The 12,175-nt window shown below is 46.8% G+C and overlaps 2 protein-coding genes across 5 annotated transcripts in view; one reads left to right on the forward strand and one right to left on the reverse strand.

The window, feature by feature from the left end:
- The window catches only part of CDK5R1 (cyclin dependent kinase 5 regulatory subunit 1), a 70,295-nt gene extending 62,385 nt beyond the window's left edge, over positions 1-7,910 (forward strand). Inside the window, exons 3-4 of one of the 4 annotated variants that reach the window (XM_073326165.1) lie at positions 202-341; positions 7,284-7,910. In XM_073326165.1, coding sequence (XP_073182266.1) covers positions 202-341; positions 7,284-7,585 — 442 coding nt within the window. In that variant the 3' untranslated portion in view covers positions 7,586-7,910. Of the gene's footprint in view, positions 1-201; positions 342-2,690; positions 2,944-7,283 lie in introns of those variants that run through there. The other 3 variants (XM_073326168.1, XM_073326167.1, XM_073326169.1) reach the window with 3 other exon arrangements.
- Positions 1-12,175, reverse strand: part of MYO1D (myosin ID) — a 356,217-nt gene that overhangs the window by 56,134 nt on the left and 287,908 nt on the right. The gene's annotated exons all lie outside the window — the stretch shown is intronic.

Raw genomic sequence — 12,175 nt, forward strand, 5'->3', positions numbered from 1 at the left:
CAGACACATTGAGTGTGTCCGTCAGACACCGGGATTGTCTCTCTGCATGTAGTGCACTGCTTAAAGCCTGGTGTACCCAGCATTATCACTGAACTCAACTACGGAGTAAATAAGAATTTTTATTTTTTAACAGGAACTAAGCTAAAAAATGAAACCTGACTACTAAAGCTAACTATGTAACTTATTTGAATAAAACTACAGGTTTTTAGAGGACTGCAGAGCTCCATCTCAGACCAGAGACAGCTGGGAAGGAACTGAGGAGTCCACGCACGCGATACTTCAACCACCAACGGCGCGCGAGGTACTGCGTGTGCACGGCCCGTACGGGCACTGCTGTAAAAGTGAGTGAAGGCACAGGGGCGCACCACTACCTGGAGTGGAGCACCCACAGGGACACTCATCTCAAAGAAGAATTTCATGTTTAAAGTAGTAACCCTGCTTTAAATGGAAATCTCAATGCAACCTTAACTCCGGAGCCACTAGAGCTCCTCCACAACACAGACACTTTACGTTCAATGACTTACATATAGAGAAACCTAAAGGAAAGAAATTACCTTTTCCTCTAAACATTACAGTTCAGATAGATTTCCTATTAGACATTTATTCTCAAGAATTTATTTGAATTTTGTAGTAAAAATTCTCTCTAAGCTAAAATTTGATTAAGTTCCTAAACCCAGACTAAACCGATTAATTTACTGCTATCATTTTAATTATATGGCCAGGATGGGGGACCCAAGAAACAAGCCAATATGTCAGGGAAAGACTTCCCCTGAACAGAAACATCAATTAGAAACTTGTTTCAGAGGCAGACAGATTTTATATAGATCTCCTCTTTAGGAAGCCATCCAAAAAAAATCTAGGTCAGCGTTTGGCCACTCCGCTGCCCTAGTTTCACACCCTGTACTTAGCTGTGATTACTAATATGCTACAAAGTAAGTATATTACTATTAGCTACAACATACATGTGAGATTCTAAACTGACACATGAAGCTATATTAGCACAGACTCAAACAGTCCTATATGATACACAGGTGCATTTAAGTCGGCCAGCGTCCCAGGGAATTAGATTTTACAAATAGTCAGTGATCTGAAACTGTCCTATATGCTGCATCTGCTGTACCTTGAGGGACTTAGGTGTGTGCATTAGAATGTAAATTTCCTGATGTCTGTGGGACCAATTAACACCCATAATATTAAAGGAATGTTTGGCAGTCTTGCTATTTTCTTCTTAAATATAATTATGAATAAAAAAATCTACTCTAGCTTGCAACAGATGATTTAGTGGATAGAACACTGAACTGGGGCTCAATTCCTGATTCAGCCACAGACTTCCCTACACCTCACAATGTTGTCAGGCTTATGGCTTGTCCACACTTGAAATGCTGTTGCAGCTGCACCAGTGTAGACACCACCTACACCAATGGAAGGGGTATTTAGGTTCTCATACCAAACCTGTTGCCATGGCATGGCATGAGCACCCGGTAAAGTATTGTTCCCATTTCACAGACTGAGAAATGGTGGCAGGGAGAGGGAAAGTCAGTGAACAGTAGCACGTTACTTTACATATGCTCACTAGCACAGCTGCCATGCTGCTACATGGCAGAGTTGTGCTCTTAATTACTGTACATTTCCTGTCCTCTCACAAGACCTTAAATAGACTGCCAAGATTCCCAGCCAATGTTGTGACACTGAGCAGGAGAGTGCTAGCCACAAAATCACAGCTTTGGGACAAGGTTTCGTTTTAAAACTCTTTTTTATATAAAGTTAGTCCAATAAAAGATATCCCCTCACCCACCTTAAGCTAGCACAATCTAACACCTTCAAAAGCTCTAGTCACACAACAAGGCAAACTGGACGTCAGCATGTGCTAAGTTGGATGAATTAAAGCATAAGGGGAAGCCTTGTCTTGACTTTTAGAGTGTGTTAGATCAAGCTAGCTAATGTGACCTAACACCCACCCAATGCCACCAGTGCACATCTCTGTTCTTTCAAAATATGCCAGGTGATCTTTAATTTCTGCAGATCCTATAAGCCCTCTGATTTTAGAAGATCTCATCTGAATGACCTACACATGCAGTACACTGCACGGAGTTCCAAAGCATGTAGGGTTGAATTAATCTTACTGGGACGTGAATTTGTGGTTCCAGGGAGTCTTGGTGTTTCACAACTGATGACTATCATGCACACTCTCACCCTAAAATTGGCACAAGACTAGCACGGCAAAATGGAACATTTCTGCGGCTCTCGGTGAGACAGATTGGTGACTAAATCTTTTGCTGACTGTGACATTTTCCTTTTCCAGTTGTTAGTGAGAGGAAGTAACATTGCTGAGGCTCAGTGTCAGTAAAGCTCAGTTCCCATTATCAGGGCTGATTACTGCAGCATCAAACTCACATGTAACTGGAAAGTTTGCACCAATTTAGGGTGGCTGAGTTCATCTACTCCTCCTAAACTGATATTAAAGGTCTTTTCCTTCCTTTATGGGAGGAGTCAGGTCAACTCTTCGAATATGGTCTATGCAAAGAAATTCTGGGAAAACACTTGAAAGAACATATCCCCACAGCTTCTCTCTATAACAAAAACAAAGCACAAGGAGGGGCTGGGTGGCTCAGGGAACTGATCTAAGTTAATTGCCTGCAACTAGAGGGTTCAAAACTGGTTCAACTCGATGATGATTGTTGTCGTTACAGGTGATGGCTTTTTGAGGCTATTGCGAAATGAGTAGGTGGTGTCAGTCTGGTTCCCAGGGTCAGGTATCCACAGCTCAAGACATCATAACTAGCATCTTACTGGCCACCTCAGGAAAAGTTCCAAGACTGAGATTAATAAGAACATAAGAATGGCCATACTGGGGTCAAACCAAAGATCCATCCAGCCCAGTATCCTGTCTGCTGACAGTGGCCAGGTGCCCCAGAGGGAATGAACCTAACAGGTAATGATCAAGTGATCTCTCTCCTGCCATCCATCTCCACCCTCTGACAAACAGAGGCTAGGGACAACATTCCTTACCCATCCTGGCTAATAGCCATGAATGGACTTAACCTCCATGAATTTATCCAGTTCTCTTCTAAACCCTGTTATAGTCCTCGCCTTCACAACCTCCTCAAGCAAGGAGTTCCACTGATTGACTGTGCGCTGAGTGAAGAAGAACGTCTTTTTATTGGTTTTAAACCTGCTACCCATTAATTTCATTTGGTGGCCCCTTGTTCTTATATTACGGGAACAAGTAAATAACTTTTCCTTATTCACTTTCTCCACACCACGCATGATTTTATAGACCTCTATCATATCCCCCCTTAGTCTCCTCTTTTCCAAGCTGAAAAGTCCTAGCCTCTAATCTCTCCTCATATGGGACCCGTTCCAAAATCCTAATAATTTCAGTTGCCCTTTTCTGAACCTTTTCCAATGCCAGTATATCTTTTTTGAGATGAGGGGACCACATCTGTACGCAGTATTCAAGATGTCACAGAATCTTAGAATATCAGGGTTGGAAGGGACCTCAGGAGGTCATCTAGTCCAACCCCCTGCTCAAAGCAGGACCAATCCCCAGTTAAATCATCCCAGCCTTTGTCAAGCCTGACCTTAAAAACTTCTAAGGAAGGAGATTCTACCACTTCCCTAGGTAACACATTCCAGTGTTTCACCACCCTCCTAGTGAAAAAGTTTTTCCTAATATCCAACCTAAACCTCCCCAACTGCAACTTGAGACCATTACTCCTTGTCCTGTCAATCCCCCCTCATTATTCTCTTCCGCAGACTAAACAATCCCAGTTCCCTCAGCCTCTCCTCATAGGTCATGTGTTCCAGTCCCCTAATCATTTTTGTTGTCCTTCGCTGGACTCTCTCCAATTTATCCACATCCTTCTTGTAGTGTGGGGCCCAAATCTGGACACAGTACTCCAGAAGAGGCCTCACCAATGTCGAATAGAGGGGAACGATCACGTCCCTCGATCTGCTGGCTGTGCCCCTACTTATAAAGCCCAAAATGCCATTGGCCTTCTTGGCTACAAGGGCACACTGTTGACTCATATCCAGCTTCTCGTCCACTGTCACCCCTAAGTCCTTTTCCGCAGAACTGCTGCCTAGCCATTCGGTCCCTAGTCTGTAGCGGTGCATTGGGTTCTTCCGTCCTAAGTGCAGGACCCTGCACTTATCCTTGTTGAACCTCATCAGATTTCTTTTGGCCCAATCCTCCAATTTGTCTAGGTCTCTCTGTATCCTATCCCTACCTGCCACCGTATCTACCACTCCTCCCAGTTTAGTATCATCCGCAAATTTGCTGAGAGTGCAATCCACACCATCCTCCAGATCATTTATGAAGATATTGAAAAAAACCGGCCCCAGGACCGACCCTTGGGGCACTCCACTTGATACCGGTTGCCAACTAGACATGGAGCCATTGATCACTACCCGTTGAGCCCAACAATCTAGCCAACTTTCTACCCACCTTATAGTGCATTCATCCAGCCCATACTTCTTTAACTTGCTGACAAGAATACTGTGGGAGACCGTGTCGAAAGCTTTGCTAAAGTCAAGAAACAATACATCCACTGCTTTCCCTTCATCCACAGAACCAGTAATCTCATCATAGAAGGCGATTAGATTAGTCAGGCATGACCTTCCCTTGGTGAATCCATGATGACTGTTCCTGATCACTTTCCTCTCGTGTAAGTGCTTCAGGATAGATTCCTTGAGGACCTGCTCCATGATTTTTCCAGGGCGTACCATGGATTTATAGAAGGGCAATAAGATATTCTCCATCTTATTCTCTATCCCTTTTGTTTAACGAACCTCCTCATTTTTGCATAGTTCCCCTTTCTGAAATTAAATGCCATAGTGTTGGTCTGTTGAGGTGTTCTTCCTACCACAGGAATGTTAAATATCATTATATTATGGTCACTATTTCCAAGCGGTCCTGCTACAGTTACCTCTTGGACCAGATCCTGAGATCCACTTAGGACTAGATGAAGAGTTGCCTCTCGCCTTGTGGGTTCCTGTACTAGCGGCTCCAAGAAGTAGTCATTTAAAGTATCGAGAAATTTTGTTTCTGCATTTCGTCCTGACATGACATGTACCCAGTCAGTATGGGGATAATTGAAATCCCCCACTATTACTGAGTTCTTTATTTTGATAGCCTCTCTAATCTCCCGTAGCATTTCATCATCACTATCACTATCCTGGTCAGGTGGTCGATAATAGATCCCTACTGTTATATTCTTATGAGAGCCTGGCATTACTATCCATAGAGATTCTATGGAACATGTGGATTCATTTAAGATTTTTATTTCATTTGATTCTAAATTTTCTTTCACATATAGTGCCACTCTTCCCCCACCCACACAACCTGCTCTGTCCTTCCGATATATTTTGTACTCCGGAATGATTGTGTACCATTGATTGTCCTCACTCCACCAGGTTTCTGTGATGCCTATTATATCAATATCCTCCTTTAACACGAGCCACTCTAGTTCACCCATCTTATTATTTAGACTTCTAGCATTTGTGTACAAGCACTTTAAAAACTTGTCACTCTTTATCCGTCTGCCCTTTTCTGATGAGTCAGATTCTTTTTTATGTGAATGTTTCTCGTCTGATCTGGCCCATACTTTATCCTCTTCCATCCTCTCCTCTTGACTAAAACCTAGAGAATCTCTATCAATAGACTCTCCTCTAAGAGAAGTCTCTGTCCGTTCCACGTGCGCCTCTGAAGCAATCGGCTTTCCCCCATCTCTTAGCCTTGGTCTACACTAGGAGTTGAGGTCGAATTTAGCAGCGTTAAATTGATTTAACCCTGCACCCGTCCACACGATGAAGCCCTTTTTTTCGACTTAAAGGGCTCTTAAAATCGATTTCCTTACTCCACCCCCGACAAGGGGATTGGCGCTGAAATCAGCCTTGCCGGGTCGAATTTGGGGTACTGTGTACGCAATTAGACGGTATTGGCCTCCGGGAGCTATGCCAGAGTGCTCCACTGTGACCGCTCTGGACAGCACTCTCAACTCAGAGGCACTGGCCAGGTAGACAGGAAAAGGCCTGCGAACTTTTCAATTTCAATTTCCTGTTTGGCCAGCATGGCAAGCTGCAGGTGAGTGCAGAGCTCATCAGCAGAGGGGACCATGCAGAGCTCATAAGCAGAGGTGACCATGATGGAGTCCCAGAATCGCAAAAGAGCTCCAGCATGGACCGAACGGGAGGTACGGGATCTGATCGCTGTATGGGGAGAGGAATCCGTGCTATCAGAACTCCGTTCCAGTTTTTCGAAATGCCAAAACATTTGTCAAAATCTCCCAGGCCATGAAGGACAGAGGCCATAACAGGGACTCAAAGCAGTGCCGTGTGAAACTTAAGGAGCTGAGACAAGCCTACCAGAAAACCAGAGAGGCAAACGGCTGCTCTGGGTCAGAGCCCCAAACATGCCACTGCTATGATGAGCTGCATGCCATTTTAGGGGGTTCAGCCACCACTACCCCAGCCGTGTTGTTTGACTCCTTCAATGGAGATAGAAGCAACACGGAAGCAGGTTTTGGGGACAAGGAAGATGATGATGATGATGATGATGATGAAGTTGTAGATAGCTCACAGCAAGCAAGCAAAGAAACCGGTTTTCCCGACAGCCAGGAACTGTTTCTCACCCTGGACCTGGAGCCAGTACCCCCTGAACCCACCGAAGGCTGCCTCCTGGACCCGCCAGGCGGAGAAGGGACCTCTGGGTGAGAGTGTACTTTTTAAAATAGTATACATGGTTTAAAAGCAAGCATGTTTAATGATTAATTTGCCCTGGCATTCGCGGCTCTCCTAGATGCGCTCCCAAAGCCTTTGCAAAAGGTTTCTGGGGAGAGCAGCCTTATTCCGTCCACCATGGTAGGACACTTTACCACACCAGGCCAGTAGCACGTACTCGGGAATCACTGTAGAACAAAGCATTGCAGTGTATGTTTGCTGGTGTTCAAACAACATCCGTTCTTTATCTCTCTGTGTTATCCTCAGGAGAGTGATATCATTCATGGTCAATTGGTTGAAATAGGATGCTTTTCTTAAGGGGACATTCAGAGGTGGCTGTTCCTGCTGGGCTGTTTGCCTGTGGCTGAACAGAAATGTTCTCCGCTGTCAGTCACGGGAAGGGGCTAGCCACGTGGTGGGGGGCAGCAAAATGCGACCTTGGAACGAAAGCACGTGTGCTATGTATGTAATGTTAACAGCAAGGTTTACCATGAAAGAGTGTACCCATTGTTCTATAAAATGTGTCTTTTTAAATACCACTGTCCCTTTTTTTTCTCCACCAGCTGCATGTGTTTCAAGGATCACAGGATCTTCTTCTTCCCAGAGGCTAGTGAAGATTAGAAGGCGAAAAAAACGCACTCGTGATGAAATGTTCTCTGAGCTCATGCTGTCTTCCCACACCGACAGAGCACAGACGAATGCGTGGAGGCAGACAATGTCAGAATGCAGGAAAGCACAGAATGACGGGGAGGAGAGGTGGCAGGCTGAAGAGAGTAAGTGGCGGGCTGAAAGCTGGCCGCAGCATGATGAGAGGAGGCAGGATTCAATGCTGAGGCTGCTGGAGGATCAAACTAATATGTTCTAGCATATGGTTGAGCTGCAGGAAAGGCAGCTGGAGCACAGACCGCCGCCACAGCCCCTGTGTAACCAACCGCCCTCCTCCCCAAGTTCCATAGCCTCCTCACCCAGACACCCAAGAACACGGTGGGGGAGGCCTCCGGCCACCCAGCCACTCCACCCCAGAGGATTGCCCAAACTACAGAAGGCTGGCATTCAATAAGTTTTAAAGTTTTAAACTTTTAAAGTGCTGTGTGGTCTTGTCCTTCCCTCCTCCACCACCCCTCCCGGGCTACCTTGGTAGTCATCCCCCTATTTGTGTGATGAATTAATAAAGAATGCATGAATTTGAAGCAACAGTGACTTTATTGCCTCTGCAAGTGGTGACACAAGGGAGGAGGGGCGGGTGGTTAGCTTACAGGGAAGTAGAGTGAACCAAGGGGCGGGGGGGGGGGGGGGTTCATCAAGAAGAAACAAACAGAACTTTCACTCCGTAGCCTTGCCAGTCATGAAACTGGTTTTCAAAGCTTCTCTGATGCACACCGTGCCCTCCTGGGCTCTTCTAACCACCCTGGTGTCTGGCTGCGTGGAACCAGTAGCCAGGTGATTTGCCTCAACCTCCCACCCCGCCATAAAACTTCTCCCCTTACTCTCACAGAGATGGTGGAGCACACAGCAAGCAGTAATAACAGTGGGAATATTGGTTTCGCTGAGGTCTAACCGAGTCAGTAAACCACGCCAGGGCGCTTTTAAACATCCAAATGCACATTCTACCGCCATTCTGCACTTGCTCAGCCTGTAGTTGAACAGCTCCTGACTACTGTCCAGGCTGCCTGTGTACGGCTTCATGAGTCATGGCATTAAGGGGTAGGCTGGGTCCCCAAGGATAACTATAGGCATTTCAACATCCACAACAGTTATTTTCTGGTCTGGGAAGTAAGTCTCTTCCTGCAGCTTTTGAAACAGACCAGAGTTCCTGAAGATGCGAGCGTCATGTACCTTTCCCGGCCATCCCACGTTGATGGTGAAACGTCCCTTGTGATCCACCAGTGCTTGCAGCACTATTGAAAAGTACCCCTTGCGGTTTATGTACTCGCCGGCTTGGTGCTCCGGTGCCAAGATAGAGATATGGGGTCCGTCTATGGCCCCACCACAGTTAGGGAATCCCATTGCAGCAAAGTCATCCACTATGACCTGCACATTTCCCAGGATCTCTACCCTTGATATCAGAAGACCTTTGATTGCGTTGGCTACTTGCATCACAGCAGCCCCCTCAGTAGATTTGCCCACTCCAAATTGATTCCCGACTGACTGATAGCTGTCTGGCGTTGCAAGGTTCCATAGGGCTATTGCCACTCGCTTCTCAACTGTGAGGGCTGCTCTCATCTTGGTATTCACGTGCTTCAGGGCAGAGGAAAGCAAGTCACAAAGTTCCATGAAAGTGCCCTTACGCATGCGAAAGTTTCACAGCCACTGGGAAACGTCCCAGACCTGCAACACTATGCGGTCTGTGCTTGTGTCCCGGTCCCAGAATCGGCGTTCCACTGCATGAACCTGCCCCATTAGCACCATGATGCCCACATTGCCAGGGCCCGTGCTTTGAGAGAAGTCTGTGTCCATGTCCTCATCACTCTCGTCACCGTGCTGACGTCGCCTACTCACCCGGTTTCGCTTTGCCAGGTTCTGGTGCTGCATATACTGCTGGATAATGCGTGTGGTGTTTAATGTGCTCCTAATTGCCAAAGTCATCTGAGTGGGCTCCATGCTTGCCGTGGTATGGCGTCTGCACAGAAAAAAGGCACGGAACAATTGTCTGCCATTGCTCTGATGGCGGGAGGGGCGACTGACAACATGGCTTACAGGGAATTAAAATCAACAAAGGGGGTGGCTTTACATCAAGGAGAAACAAAAACAACTGTCACACAGAATGGCCCCCTCAAGGATTGAATTCAAAACCGTGGGTTTAGCAGGCCAATGCTCAACCCACTAAGCTATCCCTCCCTCTGGTATTTCAGGCAGGACTGAATCTCCATTACAGTTTTCAAGGTGCCCCTGACAGACCTCACCAAAACGATTGTCGGCCGTTGATTTCATGGAGGGAAGGGGGAGCAAATGAATACAAAACAAATCTGGTCTATTTCTTGTTTTGATCCACTCCATCTATCTTTTACATCTTTGGCTGGCAGCAGACGGTGCAGAAGGACTGCAAGCCATCCACATCTCCTGGCTGCTCAGCAGAAGATGGTACAATAGGACTGCCTGCAGGACTAAAGAGAATGACCTGGTCGAGTCACTCCTAATTTAGTCCCTGCACCCATGTCTGCCCAGGCGCTCCTGACCAACCTTACCGAGGTGGCCAGGAGCACCTCGGACACGATGAGGATGGTTTTCAGGCCTATTGCACCATCTGCTGCCACAAAGCAATGGGTTGCTGCTGCTGTGTAGCAATGCAGTACCGTGTCTGCCAGCACCCAGGAGACATACGGTGACAGTGAGCTGAGCGGGCTCCATGCTTGCCATGGTATGGCGTCTGCACAGGTAACTCAGGAAAAAAGGCGTGAAACGATTGTCTGCTGTTGCTTTCACAGAGGGAGGGCCTGACGACATGTACCCAGAACCACCTGCGACAACATTTTTTGCCCCATCAGGCATTGGGATCTCAACCCAGAATTCCAATGGGCAGCGGAGACTGCGGGAACGGTAGGATAGCTACCCACAGTGCAACACTCCTTAAGTCGACGCTAGCCTCAGTACTGTGAAAGCGCTCTGCCGAGTTAATGCACTTAATGCACTTAGAGCATTTTCTGTGGGGACACACACACTCGAATACATAAAACCGATTTCTAAAAAACCGACTTCTATAAATTCGACCTAATTTCGTAGTGTAGACATACCCTTAGTTTAAAAACTGCTCTGCAACCTTTTTAATGTTCAGTGCCAGCTGTCTGGATCCACTTTGGTTTAGGTGGAGCCCATCCTTCCTGTATAGGCTCCCCCTATCCCAAAAGTTTCCCCAGTTTCTAATAAATCTAATCTCCTCCTCTCTACACCATTGTCTCATCCACGCATTGTGACTCTGAAGCTCTGCTTGCCTACCTGGCCCTGCGCGTGGAACTGGAAGCATTTCTGAGAATGCCACCATAGAGGTCCTGGATTTCAGTCTCTTTCCTAGCAGCCTAAATTTGGCCTCCACGACGTCTCTCCTACCCTTCCCTATGTCATTGGTATCTATATGTACCACGACCACTGTTCCTGCTAAGCTGTGCGCATGTGCGCGTGCACACAGATCCTAAACCCCGCGCACACGGCGAAACACCACGTGCACAAATTTGCACAGAAGCACAATTTGCACAGAAGAAATTTTTTGCACAAACGGCCTGTCAAAAATTAGAGGGAACATTGACCACAACCACCAGCTCCTCCCCAGCACTACACATAAGTCTATCTAGATGCCTCGAGAGATCCACAACCTTCGCACTAGGCAGGCAGGTCACCATACAGTTCTCCCGGTCATCACAAACCCAGCTATCTATGTTTCTAATGATCGAAACTCCCATTACTAACACCTGCCTTTTCCTAATGACTGGAGTTACCTCCCCTCAGTGCAAGAGGATACCCCAACATCATCTGGAAGGAGGGTCCCAACTATGGGAAGGTTTCCCTCTGCTCCCGTTGACTGTTCTTCTCTGGGCCTTTCATCCTCCTTAACAGCGCAGGGGCTGTCTGACTGGAGGTGAGACAAATCTACAGTGTCCCGGAAAGCCTCATCAGCATACCTCTCTGTCTCCCTTAGCTCCTCCAGTTCTGCCACCCTGGCCTCCAAAGCCCGCACATGGCCTCTGAGGGCCAGGAGCTTCTTGCACCGAATGCACACATACGCCACCCACCCACAGGGCAGGTAACATACATGCTACAGCGAGTGCAATAAACAAGATAAGCCCAGCAGCAGAATGGGGGCTCTGCCTGCATTCTCTCCTACACCTACCTAGGTTAATGATAGGGTTTTTGTTTAAATCAAGAAGTTTTGATTATAGTTTAGTTCAAAGGTTTTAAAGAATGGCAAGTGTACCTCGCCCCCTTTCCACTACCCTTCCAAACTCCCTCTCGAAACTCTCTGTTAGTGGTCCCTGGTCACTTGCTCATGCTTTATAAAGCCCTGGCCTTCTTGATAGCCCCACCCCCTGACCAAGGCTCAGCCAATGAACAGGGGCTTCTAGATTTCAAACCTTGTTTAGAAGCTCACAGCTTCCAGCTGTGGGCCACAGCACACAGCCCTTCAAACAAACAAACACAAGCTCAGCAAACAGCAAGTAACCCCCAAACACAAACACACACTATGGACAGCCACTTATCCCAAGGGTCCCATATTTGCTTCGCCTTCTTCTGAAGAACTCCCTCTGAAAATCCCTGTTGGCATTACCATAGTGACTGAACTAAACTCTTATTCCAGGGAGAAATCCCCTTAGGTCAGGACTGAAGCACACTGACGATGAGTTGTGTGGGGGAGACTTTCATTGCTTCTGGCGATTCTGTACCAGATACACTATTTTAATCACCAGGGTTGTCAATCTAACACCTAACACTAGATTCACTCAAAATAATCTATACATACACACAT

Source organism: Lepidochelys kempii, chromosome 27, assembly GCF_965140265.1.
Source record: "Lepidochelys kempii isolate rLepKem1 chromosome 27, rLepKem1.hap2, whole genome shotgun sequence".
Lineage (NCBI taxonomy): Eukaryota > Metazoa > Chordata > Testudines > Cheloniidae > Lepidochelys > Lepidochelys kempii.